The sequence below is a fragment of the Mchenga conophoros genome, linkage group LG15, assembly GCF_057382185.1.
Source record: "Mchenga conophoros isolate Kocher_MC1m ecotype Shallow Benthic linkage group LG15, M_conophoros_male_GT1.1, whole genome shotgun sequence".
Lineage (NCBI taxonomy): Eukaryota > Metazoa > Chordata > Actinopteri > Cichliformes > Cichlidae > Mchenga > Mchenga conophoros.
In genome coordinates this window covers 22226336-22239446 of record NC_140540.1, presented here as the reverse complement: position 1 = coordinate 22239446, position 13111 = coordinate 22226336, and the positions used below count along the sequence as shown (strand labels likewise).

The 13111-nt window shown below is 38.2% G+C and overlaps 2 protein-coding genes across 2 annotated transcripts; both read right to left on the bottom strand.

Moving 5' to 3' along the window:
• Window positions 1-1117: 1117 nt before the first annotated feature.
• Window positions 1118-8539, bottom strand: LOC146558319 (uncharacterized). The gene is made up of 8 exons (XM_085248167.1): window positions 8473-8539; window positions 8263-8282; window positions 5710-5901; window positions 4992-5246; window positions 3166-3201; window positions 2732-2761; window positions 1901-1936; window positions 1118-1577 (listed from the first exon to the last, which is right to left on the bottom strand). Exons 2-8 carry the CDS (start codon window positions 8276-8278, stop codon window positions 1471-1473), a joined length of 672 nt encoding a protein of 223 aa, XP_085104293.1. The 5' UTR covers window positions 8279-8282; window positions 8473-8539; the 3' UTR covers window positions 1118-1470.
• Window positions 8540-9040: 501 nt separating this feature from the next.
• On the bottom strand, window positions 9041-12070 carry LOC146558318 (uncharacterized). The gene is made up of 6 exons (XM_085248177.1): window positions 12060-12070; window positions 11450-11469; window positions 10704-10895; window positions 9987-10189; window positions 9842-9875; window positions 9041-9683 (listed from the first exon to the last, which is right to left on the bottom strand). Exons 2-6 carry the CDS (start codon window positions 11463-11465, stop codon window positions 9589-9591), a joined length of 540 nt encoding a protein of 179 aa, XP_085104303.1. The 5' UTR covers window positions 11466-11469; window positions 12060-12070; the 3' UTR covers window positions 9041-9588.
• Window positions 12071-13111: the final 1041 nt, after the last annotated feature.

The window sequence follows — 13111 nt, the reverse complement described above, 5'->3', positions numbered from 1 at the left end:
CACTAGTCTGTGCACTGGTCCATGACTGGAAATTTGTTGTTGAGTCAAATCAAGGTGTGCCTTTTTGCCTTACTGTATAGGTATAATTTATTATTATTATAAAAATAACTACAACCATTAGAATTACCAGTTATCGTTAGTTTTGATTAATTATTTACTCTTTAACCTGTGAAACAACTATATAAACCATTTTTATATAAGGCAGCTATGAATGACTATGAGGCTATTTTTGAACATTTAACACGCTGAAATGAATGTAGCAGGTACGGTCGGCAGTTATTATGTTCTCTGTCTATTAGTGAATTATCTATTACCTTTCCTGTCTACTTTAAGCTGACATTATTATTCACATGTCTTTTAGATTTATCCTGAGTCTCCACAGACTCGTCATATAACTGTGAAATATTAACTTAATCAAATGCTAGTTGCTACCTCTGTCTGTCTACTGTATGAATCTGTCAGGTATGAATAGTGATTACAAATTATTATTGTAACCGCTTTTCTTACCTTTTGACTCCTCAATGTCACTGAACAATGATAAAGAATGAGGTGTTAACCTTTACTCCAAATTATCATGTGGGTCATTATCAGCAGGGATTTCGAGGAACGTCTTTGGTTTTAGACCTGAAGAAGCTTCTCGAATGAGAGGTGAAACATCATCAAGAAACTTAAAGAAGTCTCTTTTCTTTCCAAGCTCCTTAGATTACCATGGCCTGTATGACTGAGAACCGACGTGGACATTAAAAGAGCTCTTAATATGGCTCTTGTTTTCTTTCTTTTCAGAAAGTTAAATTGCATAAAGTTGAACCACACACTAATATGCTCCTTTAAGTTCACGTCTCAATATTTATTAAAAAAAAAAAACGGTCGGGGGCGGGGCAACTCCTTAAATGACAGTCTCTGGTTTTATTGTGTTCCACACAATGAGTGTGTAAATATTAATTCAAGAGTTTAAGCAAAAATAGAATTCTAGAGAAAGAACTAATGAACTGAAAAGAAGCACAAAAACCTGTAAACTTGAACTATATCTACTTGTTGAAATTTGTTAAATCAGAAACAGTTTTTAATGTCACTTAATAAAGAATGTCTTTTAATTCAGTATGAACAAAAGCCACAAATGACACCAAGATATCCACTCAATAAATTCGTTATTTTAAAATACATAAGCATGTCTGCAATAACTGGGAAAGAAATGGTTTTGTTTTCTTAAAGCTCACTTTTCAGTCTTGACTTGACATCTGGACATGTGAGTAAAGCAACATTTCATCTTTAGCATGCTACAGTACCAATGATCAAAAGATTCATCCCTAAAACATCTATACCAGCTTTCATAACTATAATACATAACTAACACGTCTTTAATGATTACAAAGGCATGATATATTACATATATTTTGTTTTATATACAGTATCAAGAAAACGTACTGTGATATTGTTAAATTATTGCTTTTGGATTTTGTTTTGCAGTCCTCATTTCCCACTTTTATTTCTCTTCCATATTTTGGAGCTGAATGATGTCACAACTGCCATCAGCAAAGGAACAATCAATCCAGCAATCTGTACCAGAGGATTCAAGCCTAAAATTAAGAAAAATAAAGACAAAAAGAGCAATAAGCCACAGCGGACCATAGTTATGGTAGAGAGAGTTTCTGAGACACATAAATCAGCCATATGTCTGCAGTAGCTGGTTTCTGAAAACTGAAAGTACTAAGTACTTTTACAAGTGTGTAACTGACTCAAGTGACCTGTAAGACTAGTTCTGAGTAGAGTGACATTTGTGCTTGCTCATCACTACATTCTGATTACATTGTAAACAGGCTGAGTGATTTCTACAGAACATGTTATTATATGTTTTAGGATACACCACCAACAAAGCTAAAACTTATACAGTGATACTTACAAGGTCTGATTTTTTTCCAGATGGGGCTACCTAAACCTAAAAGTAAAATGAAAACAGAAGAGTAACTCGTCTGTTATTTTTACCACTCACACACAAGTGACAGAATGTAGGAGGTAAATAAAGCTTTAGGCATAGTCATGTATGCTTTCCTTTATCTCTTTTTTATCAATTCATGAACAAAATAGATATAAACACTAGTACAATATTAAATAACCTCATTATTTAGAGGGAGAAACCAAAGTAATCAAAAAAAAAATTCTTTTTATTTTGGTGAAATACCAAGATCTAGATGTTATTCTACCCCAGAAGGTTGATTCTGTTCATCTAGACATATCATTTTCAGTGGGAAAAACATTTCATCACCCATCCAAGTGACTTCTTCAGTCTCAGCTCACTGCTGGTTTCCCCAACTTTATAAACAGTACATTCAAACAATGACTGCAAATGTGCTGTTTATAAGGTTGGGGAATCAACCTTTTGGGATTTACTTACCAGGATGGTTGAGCATACATCAAGAAATTCTATTCTACCATGCTAGCTTATGTGTGAATTAGACTTGTACAGGAATTTACATTGCAACTGGAAAGTCATTTTAATTCAGTGCCGTCACCTTCCACACAACCTGATGTGCACATCCGCAAAAATGTTACTACACTTCAGGTTGATGCAGTTGGCAGTGACTTAAATGGTGTGGAAAGTTGCAGCATACAGGCTTTCCGGTTATGCTGTGACTTAGGACACATTGGGATATTTGTTCTAAAAACTGTAGCTTTATGGAGATAAAAGATGAAGACATGAATAAGGATAAAAATTATCAATAATTATACTTACACACGAATATATTCCAGATACTGGAGCAACCTAAAACACAATAAAATGATGTTAAGGTAATGCTAACACAGTTAATACTTACAAAGTTCAAATATGTTTCAGGCAGGGCTACCTAAACAAATAAAAACAGAGCAATAAGTTGTCTGGTATATTTTGCTACTGAAACACATCTTGTAAGATAATTATACCATTGTCATTTTTTGGGGGGGGGTTTTCTTTTTGCTCATTTGTTTTGTTTTTATTTTATTTCAACCCAGTGGATGCAACAGAAATATTGAGCATTATCTATATTACAATCTTATAGAACACAACAAGAGATATTTGCTCTTAACACTGTATATTAGAACATAAAATTACTTATTTATATTTTTAATGTTTTAGTATGAAATATGCTAAAAATGAAAATAAGATAAAAAAAATACAGTCATACTTACAAAGTCCAAATATTTTCCAGATGAAGAAACCTAAAACTGAATTAAACAAAATTGTGCTCATTAAATAAATCTTTGATCATAGTCATATACGCTTTTCTTTTACTTTTTTTCATCATTGAATAAACACGTTATTTAGAGGGAGAAACCAAAGTGATCACAACCAAAAACTCGTGGAAAAGCAGAACAACATCTAGACCTTATACTACCATGCTAACTTATGTATGATCTAGACTTCTGCAGGAAATTTACATTGTAACTAGCGATGTTACCAGAATGGCCTTTTAACCCTGTGCCGTCACCTTCCACATAACCTGATGTGCATATTCCAAGAAATGTTACTGCACGTCAGCTCGATGCAGTCGGCAACAACTTGAATGGGATGGAAGCATGGGCTTAAAAGGGCTTTCTGGTTAGGTTGTGAGTTAGAACACATTGGGATATATCTAAAAGCTGTACCTTTACAATATATTAACCTAAAACACCAACAAATGATGTTTTAGGAAACAACTAAAAAATAAGCAAAAACTAGTACAGTCATACTTGCAAAGTCCAAATATTTTTCAGATGAAGCTACCTAAACCTCAAATAGGGGAAAAAGAGAGCATTAATTTGTACAGTATCTTTTACTACTCAAACACAACTGATATGCCTTATGCATAGGTACTTTTAATTACGCCATGGCTAGACATTACTTAGATTTTCATTAACGTAGCTCATTTATGATACAAACCATTGGAAATGACCAGAATCATCTTTCAATACGAAGACACACAAAGGAGTTTTGACTAGTTAGGCTTTATGGATTAATACATTTCAGGCCACTAAATACCCTACATGTTTTTCTTTTCTGACTTGGATTCAGCTTGGTGAATGTTTTTCAGTTTGGTGTTTATTTTGCACAGAGCACTGCAAGAGACATTGAAAAAAAATGGAAAAAAAGATATACTATTGGGAGATGGCGACAAAACGTTTTTCTCCACGTCAGAGTATGCCTTGCGGTGAGTGTGTCACCTCTTCAGATGTCTCTCACTTATATAAAAACTGTGTTTACTGCAAAGCACTGATTTAATGTGTTCATAGTTTAGGTCAATCTCAAAATAAAAATGTATGAATCTCTCCCACGGGTGTGTCTCTTCCATCACTATGGTTGTTTTCAAGGTCTCAGTACTGACGTGGAAGAGCAAGGACTAAGTTAGTTGTAAGTAAGCTATTAAGACTCGACTGTGTTGGTTTTCCTCCGAAACAATAAGTTCCGTTGGAGCAGCCTTTCAATGCATCTCTCTGTCTCTCGCTAGCAAAGTTGATCCAGACAACAAAGTAAAGCTAGTTTTCGGTTACGAACCCGACACGGAACCCAACGTATTAGCCAGAGACACCTTTACTACAGTTTGGAGCCGCGGACCTGTTTTCCTGTTAATCTGTTTTCTATACGAGATCGCTGCAAAAAGTGCAGCCTTACCTAATGTCCACCCTACTGTTACTCATTTTACATTAAGATTTAACAGTCTAGTTGGTATTGGCATGGCGAGTAACCTTCAGTAATAGCAATAAATAGTAATCAGAATACATTACTCTCGTTGAGCAAAGTAACAGAATACGTTACAAAATACGTTTTGGGGCATGTACTCGGTAATCTGTAGTGGAATACATTTTAAAAGTAACCTTCCCAACACTGTGTGCCAGAAAATATTGGAGGGTTGTTTTTTTTTAAATAAATGTGACCATACCATGAGAAATAAGGAACTTTAAATTTGGTGGTCATCAATAAAACACAAAGATGAATATTCAGATAAATCAGATAGATGAAGGTATTATATCATACTTACAGAAACGTGGGATGTGTTGCCACAAAGAGATCAGGTTGTGAATTAAGACTGGAACTGGGAATTCAGAACCAAAAAATTTTTTGATGTCACCCGACATGGTATCATTGAGGTTACAACTGAGGAGGTGGCCTTCAAAAAACAGACAGTCCACAGTTAGGTGGACATTTGGGTTGTTCACCTGCCTCCGGCTTTCAGCTACAACATGGTGAGGATCAAAGGTGTGATGCATCACCACCAGTATTACTGGTTTGCCAGCTGTAAGTGAAGAGACAACAGGATCAAATGATTCAGAAACAAGAGTTTGGGCTTTTTGCCTGCATGTTAAATGTAGCCTTTCTGTTTACTTCCAATTTTGTATTTTATATTTATTTCCCACTTTACAGGCCAAATATTCTAAGTGAACGTAGCATGAGGCCATAATCACTAAAATCACTAAAAGGAGTAATGATATCCAAAACAACATATCAAAAGTAGGACAAATTAGTAGTTCAAAAATTAGCACAAATTAATGTGCTAAACAAACAACACATGGCAAATTGCTATTGTTGTTTTTTAAGTTATTAAACTTGCATCCTGTAAATTACCATGATATTCACATCTACAATGAGTGTATACAAATTCCACTTTCATCTTCACCCTACAGCAATAACTTCAATCAAAACTCAATGTGTCATGCATGCATGTATTATTTAGCATTTAGTTATTTAACATTTCTTACGAGTTATGTTGTGCAGGGCCTCGCCGATGTCTGTTCCAACTCGGGAAACGACAGGACAGAAGACTAGAAGATAGTCACATTCCGTTGCAGAGGTCACGTCTGTTTGTCCAATACTTTTGAGTATTTGAACAACTGGAAAATGGGCCCCATTTGTTTTTCCTGCTTCCCACACAAAGAATTTTTTCCATGACTCTAAAGTGAAACAAAAAGAAAAATTGGATCCTTGTTCAGATGTGACATAATTTTTAATGAGTTAATGTCTATCAACCATATAAACAGTGCTTAACAGTGCTAATCTAAATCCAGATATTTTAAAGAAGAACCAGATTGAATTCATGCATCTATATTCCTGTCTTCCCTGTCAAAGAGCAGGGCAAAGGGCAGGGTACACCCTGGACAGATCCCCAGTGTGTCGCAGGGCTAACATGTAGAGACAGGCAACCATCTGCACTCACACCTATAGGCAACTTAGAGTTACCGATTAACGTATCCCGACTAACTGCATGCCTTTGGACTGTGGGAGGAAGGTGGAGTACTGAGAGAGAACCCACGCAAACACGGGGAGAAAGACCCCAGCCAGGAATCAAACTCAGGACCTTCTTGCTGTGAGGCAACAGTTCCAGAGTGTGCCACAGTGCTGGCCATAGTGAAAATCAAAATTTAAAATTAAAGTGGGATAATTCTAGTTTTTTTATACCACCATTAGAATTTACTGTGAGTATCGTTGGTTTCCATTAATTCCTTGTTTAGCTGCAAACTGAAGCCTCCCCAAGACCACCTGCTGTGGCTAAAATAATGCTTGCAATTGTATATCCTTTCAAGTGTAATTATTAAATAAAGCTTATTGTCTTTAATAGTGAAATATCTGACAACTTTAATTTTGAAAAGTAAAACTTAAAAAGTCTTGATGTATGCTCAATCATCCAGGTAAGTAAATCTCCAAAAGTTATTTCTGTTCATCTGGACGTAGCGTTTTCAGTGAGGGGAAACGTTTCTCCCACTGAAAACGCTACGTCCAGATGAACAGAATCAACTTTTGGAGATAAAACTTCCATCCATCCATCCATCTTCATCCGCTTTATCCGAGGCCGGGTCGCGGGGGCAGCAGCCTAAGCAAAGAGGCCCAGACCTCCCTCTCCCCAGCCACCTCCTCCAGCTTATCCGGGGGAATACCAAGGCGTTCCCAGGCCAGCCGAGAGATATAATCTCTCCAGCGTGTCCTGGGTCTGCCCCGGGGCCTCCTCCCGGTGGGACATGCCTGGAACACCTCACCCAGGAGGCGCCCAGGGGGCATCCTTGTCAGATGCCCGAACCACCTCAGCTGGCTCCTTTCGATGTGGAGCAGCAGCTGCTCTACTCTGAGCCCCTCCCGGATGGCCGAACTTCTCACCCTATCTCTAAGGGAGAGGCCAGCCACCCTTCGGAGGAAGCTCATTTCTGCCGCTTGTATCCGCGATTTCGTTCTTTCGGTCACTACCCACAGCTCGTGGCCATAGGTGAGGGTAGGAACGTAGATCGACTGGTAAATTGAGAGCTTCACTTTTACACTCAGCTCCCTCTTCACCACGACGGACCGGTGCAGCGTCCGCATTACTGCAGCTGCAGCCCCAATCCGTCTGTCGATCTCCGGCTCCCTTCTCCCATCACTCGCGAACAAGACCCCGAGATACTTGAACTCCTCCACTTGGGGCAGGAACTCATCCCCGACCCGGAGTGGGCACTCCACCCTTTTCCGGCTGAGAACCATGGCCTCAGATTTGGAGGTGCTGATCCTCATTCCCGCTGCTTCACACTCGGCTGCGAACCGTTCCAGTGCGAGCTGGAGGCCCTCACCCGATGAAGCCAACAGAACCACATCATCTGCAAAAATCAGAGATGAGATTCTGAGGCCACCAAAGCGAAAGCCCTCCGCCACTTGGCTGCGCCTAGAAATCCTGTCCATAAAAATTATGAACAGAACCGGAGATAAAGGGCAGCCCTGGCGGAGCCCATCACCCACCGGGAACGAGTCCGACTTATTGCCGGCAATGCGAACCAAGCTCTTGCAACGGTTGTATAGGGATCGAATGGCCCGTAGCAATGGGCCAGACACCCCATACTCCCGCAACACCTCCCACAGGACACCCCGAGGGACACGGTCGAATGCCTTCTCCAAGTCCACAAAACACATGTAGACTGGTTGGGCAAACTCCCATGCACCCTCAAGTATCCTCGAGAGGATAAAGAGCTGGTCCAGTGTTCCGCGACCAGGATGAAAACCGCATTGTTCCTCCTGTATCCGAGGTTCGACTAGCGGACGAACTCTCCTTTCCAGCACCCTGGCATAGACTTTCCCAGGGAGGCTGAGGAGTGTGATCCCCCTGTAGTTGGAACACACCCTCCGGTCCCCCTTCTTAAAGATGGGGACCACCACCCCGGTCTGCCAGTCCACAGGTACTGCCCCTGATCTCCACGCAACATTGCAGAGGTGTGTCAACCAGGACAGCCCTACAACGTCCAGAGCCTTCAGGAACAGATAAAACTTAAAAATTCAAAAGCACCATATTTTCTCACCATGTCTTTGTACCATGTCTCTGAGGAGGGAGAAGAGAAAGGAGCTTTTAGTCAAAACAACAATGAATAATCATGGTCAGCAGTTTCACTTTCTGTTCACTTTTTAAAAAGCTAGGCTAACATTGGCCTAGAGAATATGTATATGTCTGGGCCTGCTAGAGCTGTGAAGTTCACAGCTTCACATGGAAAGATTTTGAGAAATTCACTTACACAATAGCTTGAGTATACAGTCTCTGGTATATCCTTCGAACACTGAAAAGGGAGTGACGTCCTTCCCTGTTTGTGAAGCACTTTCATTTTCGATTTTAAAGTAACTGCCCAAACAGGAACATTAACTCTTTCAGTGTTTGAAAAAAATAAGATCAGAACACAGCAGTAGGGGAAGTGGGTTAACAGAGTGTAAAACTGTGGAATAAAGAAATGGGTCAGGTGAGAATTTAAAGGAAAAGCAATATAAACTGTTTTATTGTCCCTTGCCATTATTTTCCAAGTGTTTGGAAAGAGGAAATTCATGCTTCAAAAATATGCTATCAAAAATAGATCCCCTCCTTTGGTGTTTTGATTGTTGTGGCAGGGAAAACTGTAAAACATGCTGGTCCAGTTGTGTTTAAATCTGATGACTATGCATCATAAGATATGATAATATAGATAAGATAACCTTTATTAGTCCAACACGTGGGCAATTTGATTTGTTACAGCAGAAAGTGGACAGTGTAAAGTTACATAGCAAAAATTTGAAAACAAAACAAAACACTGGAATAAGATAAGATGATAAGAATAAGAATAAGATACTGTACACAATAAAATAAAATACTATATACAATTGATTTGTATTCATCACAGATAATTTAAATATAATTAATAAAATTGCACAAAACAGCATCCTTACTTTCTGAGCTGTTATTTAAAACTTACTAATCTGTTCAACTAAAACCTAAATCTTAACCAGAACATTATATCATACAGCCATACACAGGGGAAATGCTTTGCTTAAGAAGAAGCAAAAAGAGACTGTGAACCGGAAATATAGCCACATGTTGAACTTTAAAAAACTTTAATCTCATAGCACCTTTGGCTGAAACATTGGATACAAACTTTACACGACCATCTCTTCAGAGAGGATTTCTTTCACACAAGTATTGGACAAGAGCAGCAAGTTATTCTTTTAGAACATTTTAGCATCTCAGATCTCACTGTCAAACTCACAACACATTTTTTCAATGAACATGTAGCCCTGTGCATAAGGTTGCAGATCTCTTATCATTATATCATTTTCCTTTTTTTATGATCCAGATAATAAAAAAAAAACATTCAGCTCAGTAACATCTAAATCATCCTTCGCACTACTTCCATAGTCACAGTTGCCACTATCATAATACACATTATAAAACCTACACCCAGTATCAGAGGGTCAGTGTAACCTACGGGGAGAAAAGAGCTTGTTATTTATAAGTTAAACATTTATAAGTTTGAAATTAGTTACTGAATATTAATGCCAATGTCCGTACAACTTTATTATGTGGAAAGCGACAAAAGCAATCTTTGATGAAATATACAAAAGCATTACAGTTATACTTACAACTGCATTTTCGCCACTTAGAAGTCTGAATGAGCTAAAGAATAAAACAAAGAGTTATAATCATGTTTGGGTTTACATTGAGGGTGGGGTTGTTTGTTTGCTTGTTATTAATAGTACCAAGCATGACTGTATGTATAGAAATTACCTGGTGAATGGAAACTCTGAAAAACTTCCCAATGTTACACCACATGATATCATTGAAGCTGCAATCAAGCAGTTTTCCCTTATAAACCAGACAATCCACAGTGAGGTGGACATTCTCGTTCTTCACCTGTCTCCAGCTTTCAGCTACAACATGCTCAAGATTGGAGGTGTGATGCATCACCACCAGAATTACAGGTTTACCACCTGTAGGCAGAGAGACAACAGGATCAAATGATTCAGAAACAAGATTTTTTGGTCTTGGCCTGCACGTTAAATGAAGAAGAAAGAAGAACTACATGAATGTTCATCACAGGTTTTTTCACATATACCAGCAGCATTGACTGAATGAACCACAGTACATTAGTGACATTAGTCTGCTCACATTAACTGATACATACTGCAGGAATAGTTTTCCTATGTTGTTGTTTTTTATAGTTACTCTGATCATGATCTTAAGATTTTATGGAAAAGTGAGCAAGTTTGATTTAATACATGAAGACTGTCCATTCATTCGCTTTCTAATTACAAAAAAACAGTGCATGTCTTTTGACAAATGTGAATACAAAGGAAGTGGGCACCTAATGTTATACCTGTCACATGCAGATAGAATGCTCTATTTTTTGCTATGATATTTTTCAAAACCTTCATATAATTATTTTGAATAGGTTCTCTAGAATTCTGATGGCAGTTGAAAAACTAGTGAATAAGGACTTCTTACGGGGAATCTTGTCCAGGGCCTCTGCAATGTCTGCTCCAACTTGTGAATTAACAGGACAGAAAATCAGAAGGTAGTCAGATTTTTCTGCGGAGGTCACTTCCATTTGATCGATACTTTTAAGCCTTTTAATAAAAGAATGATGAGCTTCACTTGTTTTTCTAGCCGAGATGACAAAGAATCTTTTCCACAACACTAAAGATAAATTAAAAAGGAGAAGAAGACAAGTGTGAAGCCACACATCTTACACACAATGAGCGATATTATACATTATATATTTTGTGTTTAGCTTATTAGATGTGTTAATTACATTAGACTTTTGGCCTAGAGACCAGTCAGTGACACGCACACCCCAGTACCTTCTAGTTGCCAGTGGGGTCACTGACTGGTCACTAGAGCACCCTGAATGGAGCTTGAGCAATGGATTTCACAGAGACTGTCAGCAATCTCTATACTACAAGTGATCACATATCCAGTTCACCAGAAGCCAGGGTTTGGCCTCTATAGTTACTTCCTTTTTATCCTGTGACACCAAGTGTACCATATTATAAATGTGAGTTTTTAAAAGTTCTACATCATCAGTGTGACCTGTGTAGCTCAAAGTTATTGAAATAAGGGGGAAGCTCCAATCACAATTATCTGCACACTCAGTTAATCATAAGATTTTTAAAAAAGCAGTTAGAAATGTTCTCTATCGTAATTGCCAAGTGCAGCTTGTTCTCCTTAATAATATTAACCTTTTTTCTTACCTTTTTGCTTTTCCATGTCCCTGAGAAAGGATAAACCAAAAGGAACCTTTAATCAGAATAATATAACAAAATTTAATACAATAACAAAACGCAATGTGTGCTGATATGCATCGCAGATTCCTCATAGCCACAGTTGCTTTGTATAAGCTTTTCCTGGCCAAGAATACTAAAAAATATCTTAGAGATGTATTACCTGCATTAGTCTGATGTAGCAAAGCAAATCAGCAGACAGTTACTGAGATTTGGAAACGTTATTTCTTGATATGATTGCCACAAAAGAAGCACTATTAAATATACTATTATTAACAACCAATCACATTACAACAAGTCAGTGCATTTAGTCAGGTCGACATGGTGAAGATGACCTAAGCTAATCAGGATGGTGGAGAAAGGCGACTTTGAATGTGGCATGGTTGTTGGTGCCCAATAGGCTGGTCCGGGTTTTCTTTACACAGTCATCTCTGTGGTTTACAGAGAATTTCACTTCCTATAAGCATGAAACTATGTTAAATGTAAGTGTCCTCACACACACACACACACACACACACACGTACACCAGCACACACAAACACACACACACGCACACCAGCACACACAAACACACACAGACCTTTCCTTCCTCGCTTTCTCTCCCTCACTGTCTGTTTGTGCCTGATGCTTTCCTTTTCCTCCTCTCAGCGCCTCTTTGCTGCACCACTTCTCTCCCAGTAGCTGTTGCACTTGTTCAGAGTTCCGCTTTAGAAGAATAAAGAGGAAATACCGCTAGAGTGTGAGGCGGTGCTAGGGACATTATTACGGAAGTGCTTGCACTTGTGAAACTATCTGACAAATATTGCTGAAACTTTCACAAACACACCACTGAAACTCAAACAAACATTACTGAAACTTTCTAATACACACTACTGAAATTCCCACACACACACACTGCTGAAACGCCCAAACACTGTTGGAAACCAAGAAGATTTCAGCTGAACATGAAGTTAGCTTAGAAAAGAGCGTATTTTAAAACACGGCTAACAACATTCTGATGTCTACTTCACAGCCTTTAGCAACCTAACTGAAACAGCAGCATTATTTAACTATGCAGTCATTTGAAAAAGGACGTTTTCATAGTACTCCAGTTTTCAGTTTTCAGTTTCAGCTTTCAGATTTTATTTGTCATATGCAAGTTAGCACAGGGTCAACATTGCAATGAAATGTGTTTGACGAGCAGCAGTCACTCAGCAGCATGGTACAGTAGGAGAAAATATAATAAAATAAAATAAAATAATAAAGAAAATAGAAAAATAGTAAGGAGCAAAATATTAGAGAGACATGGTAAAAGAGAAAAGATGACTAAATATATATGTATCTATAAATATTAATATATGTACACTAGTGATTAAATAAGAAAATCTTGAAAAGAAATATGACGGGAGGTCAGATGGGATATTGCACAGGAATGAGCAGCAGAAGTACTCCAGTAAGTCCTGTGCCCTTTTAACCCTTTAACGCCTAGTGTACAACATTTGATACATACAGTTTTTTGCCAGTTTTTGGGACTTCAACATCATCAATGTGAATTTCCCCCCCTGAAAAACCTAAATAAACCTAAATAAACAAATTTTAAAAAACAAGCAAATAGGCAGATATGACACAAATTAAATGTCATATATGGAAATT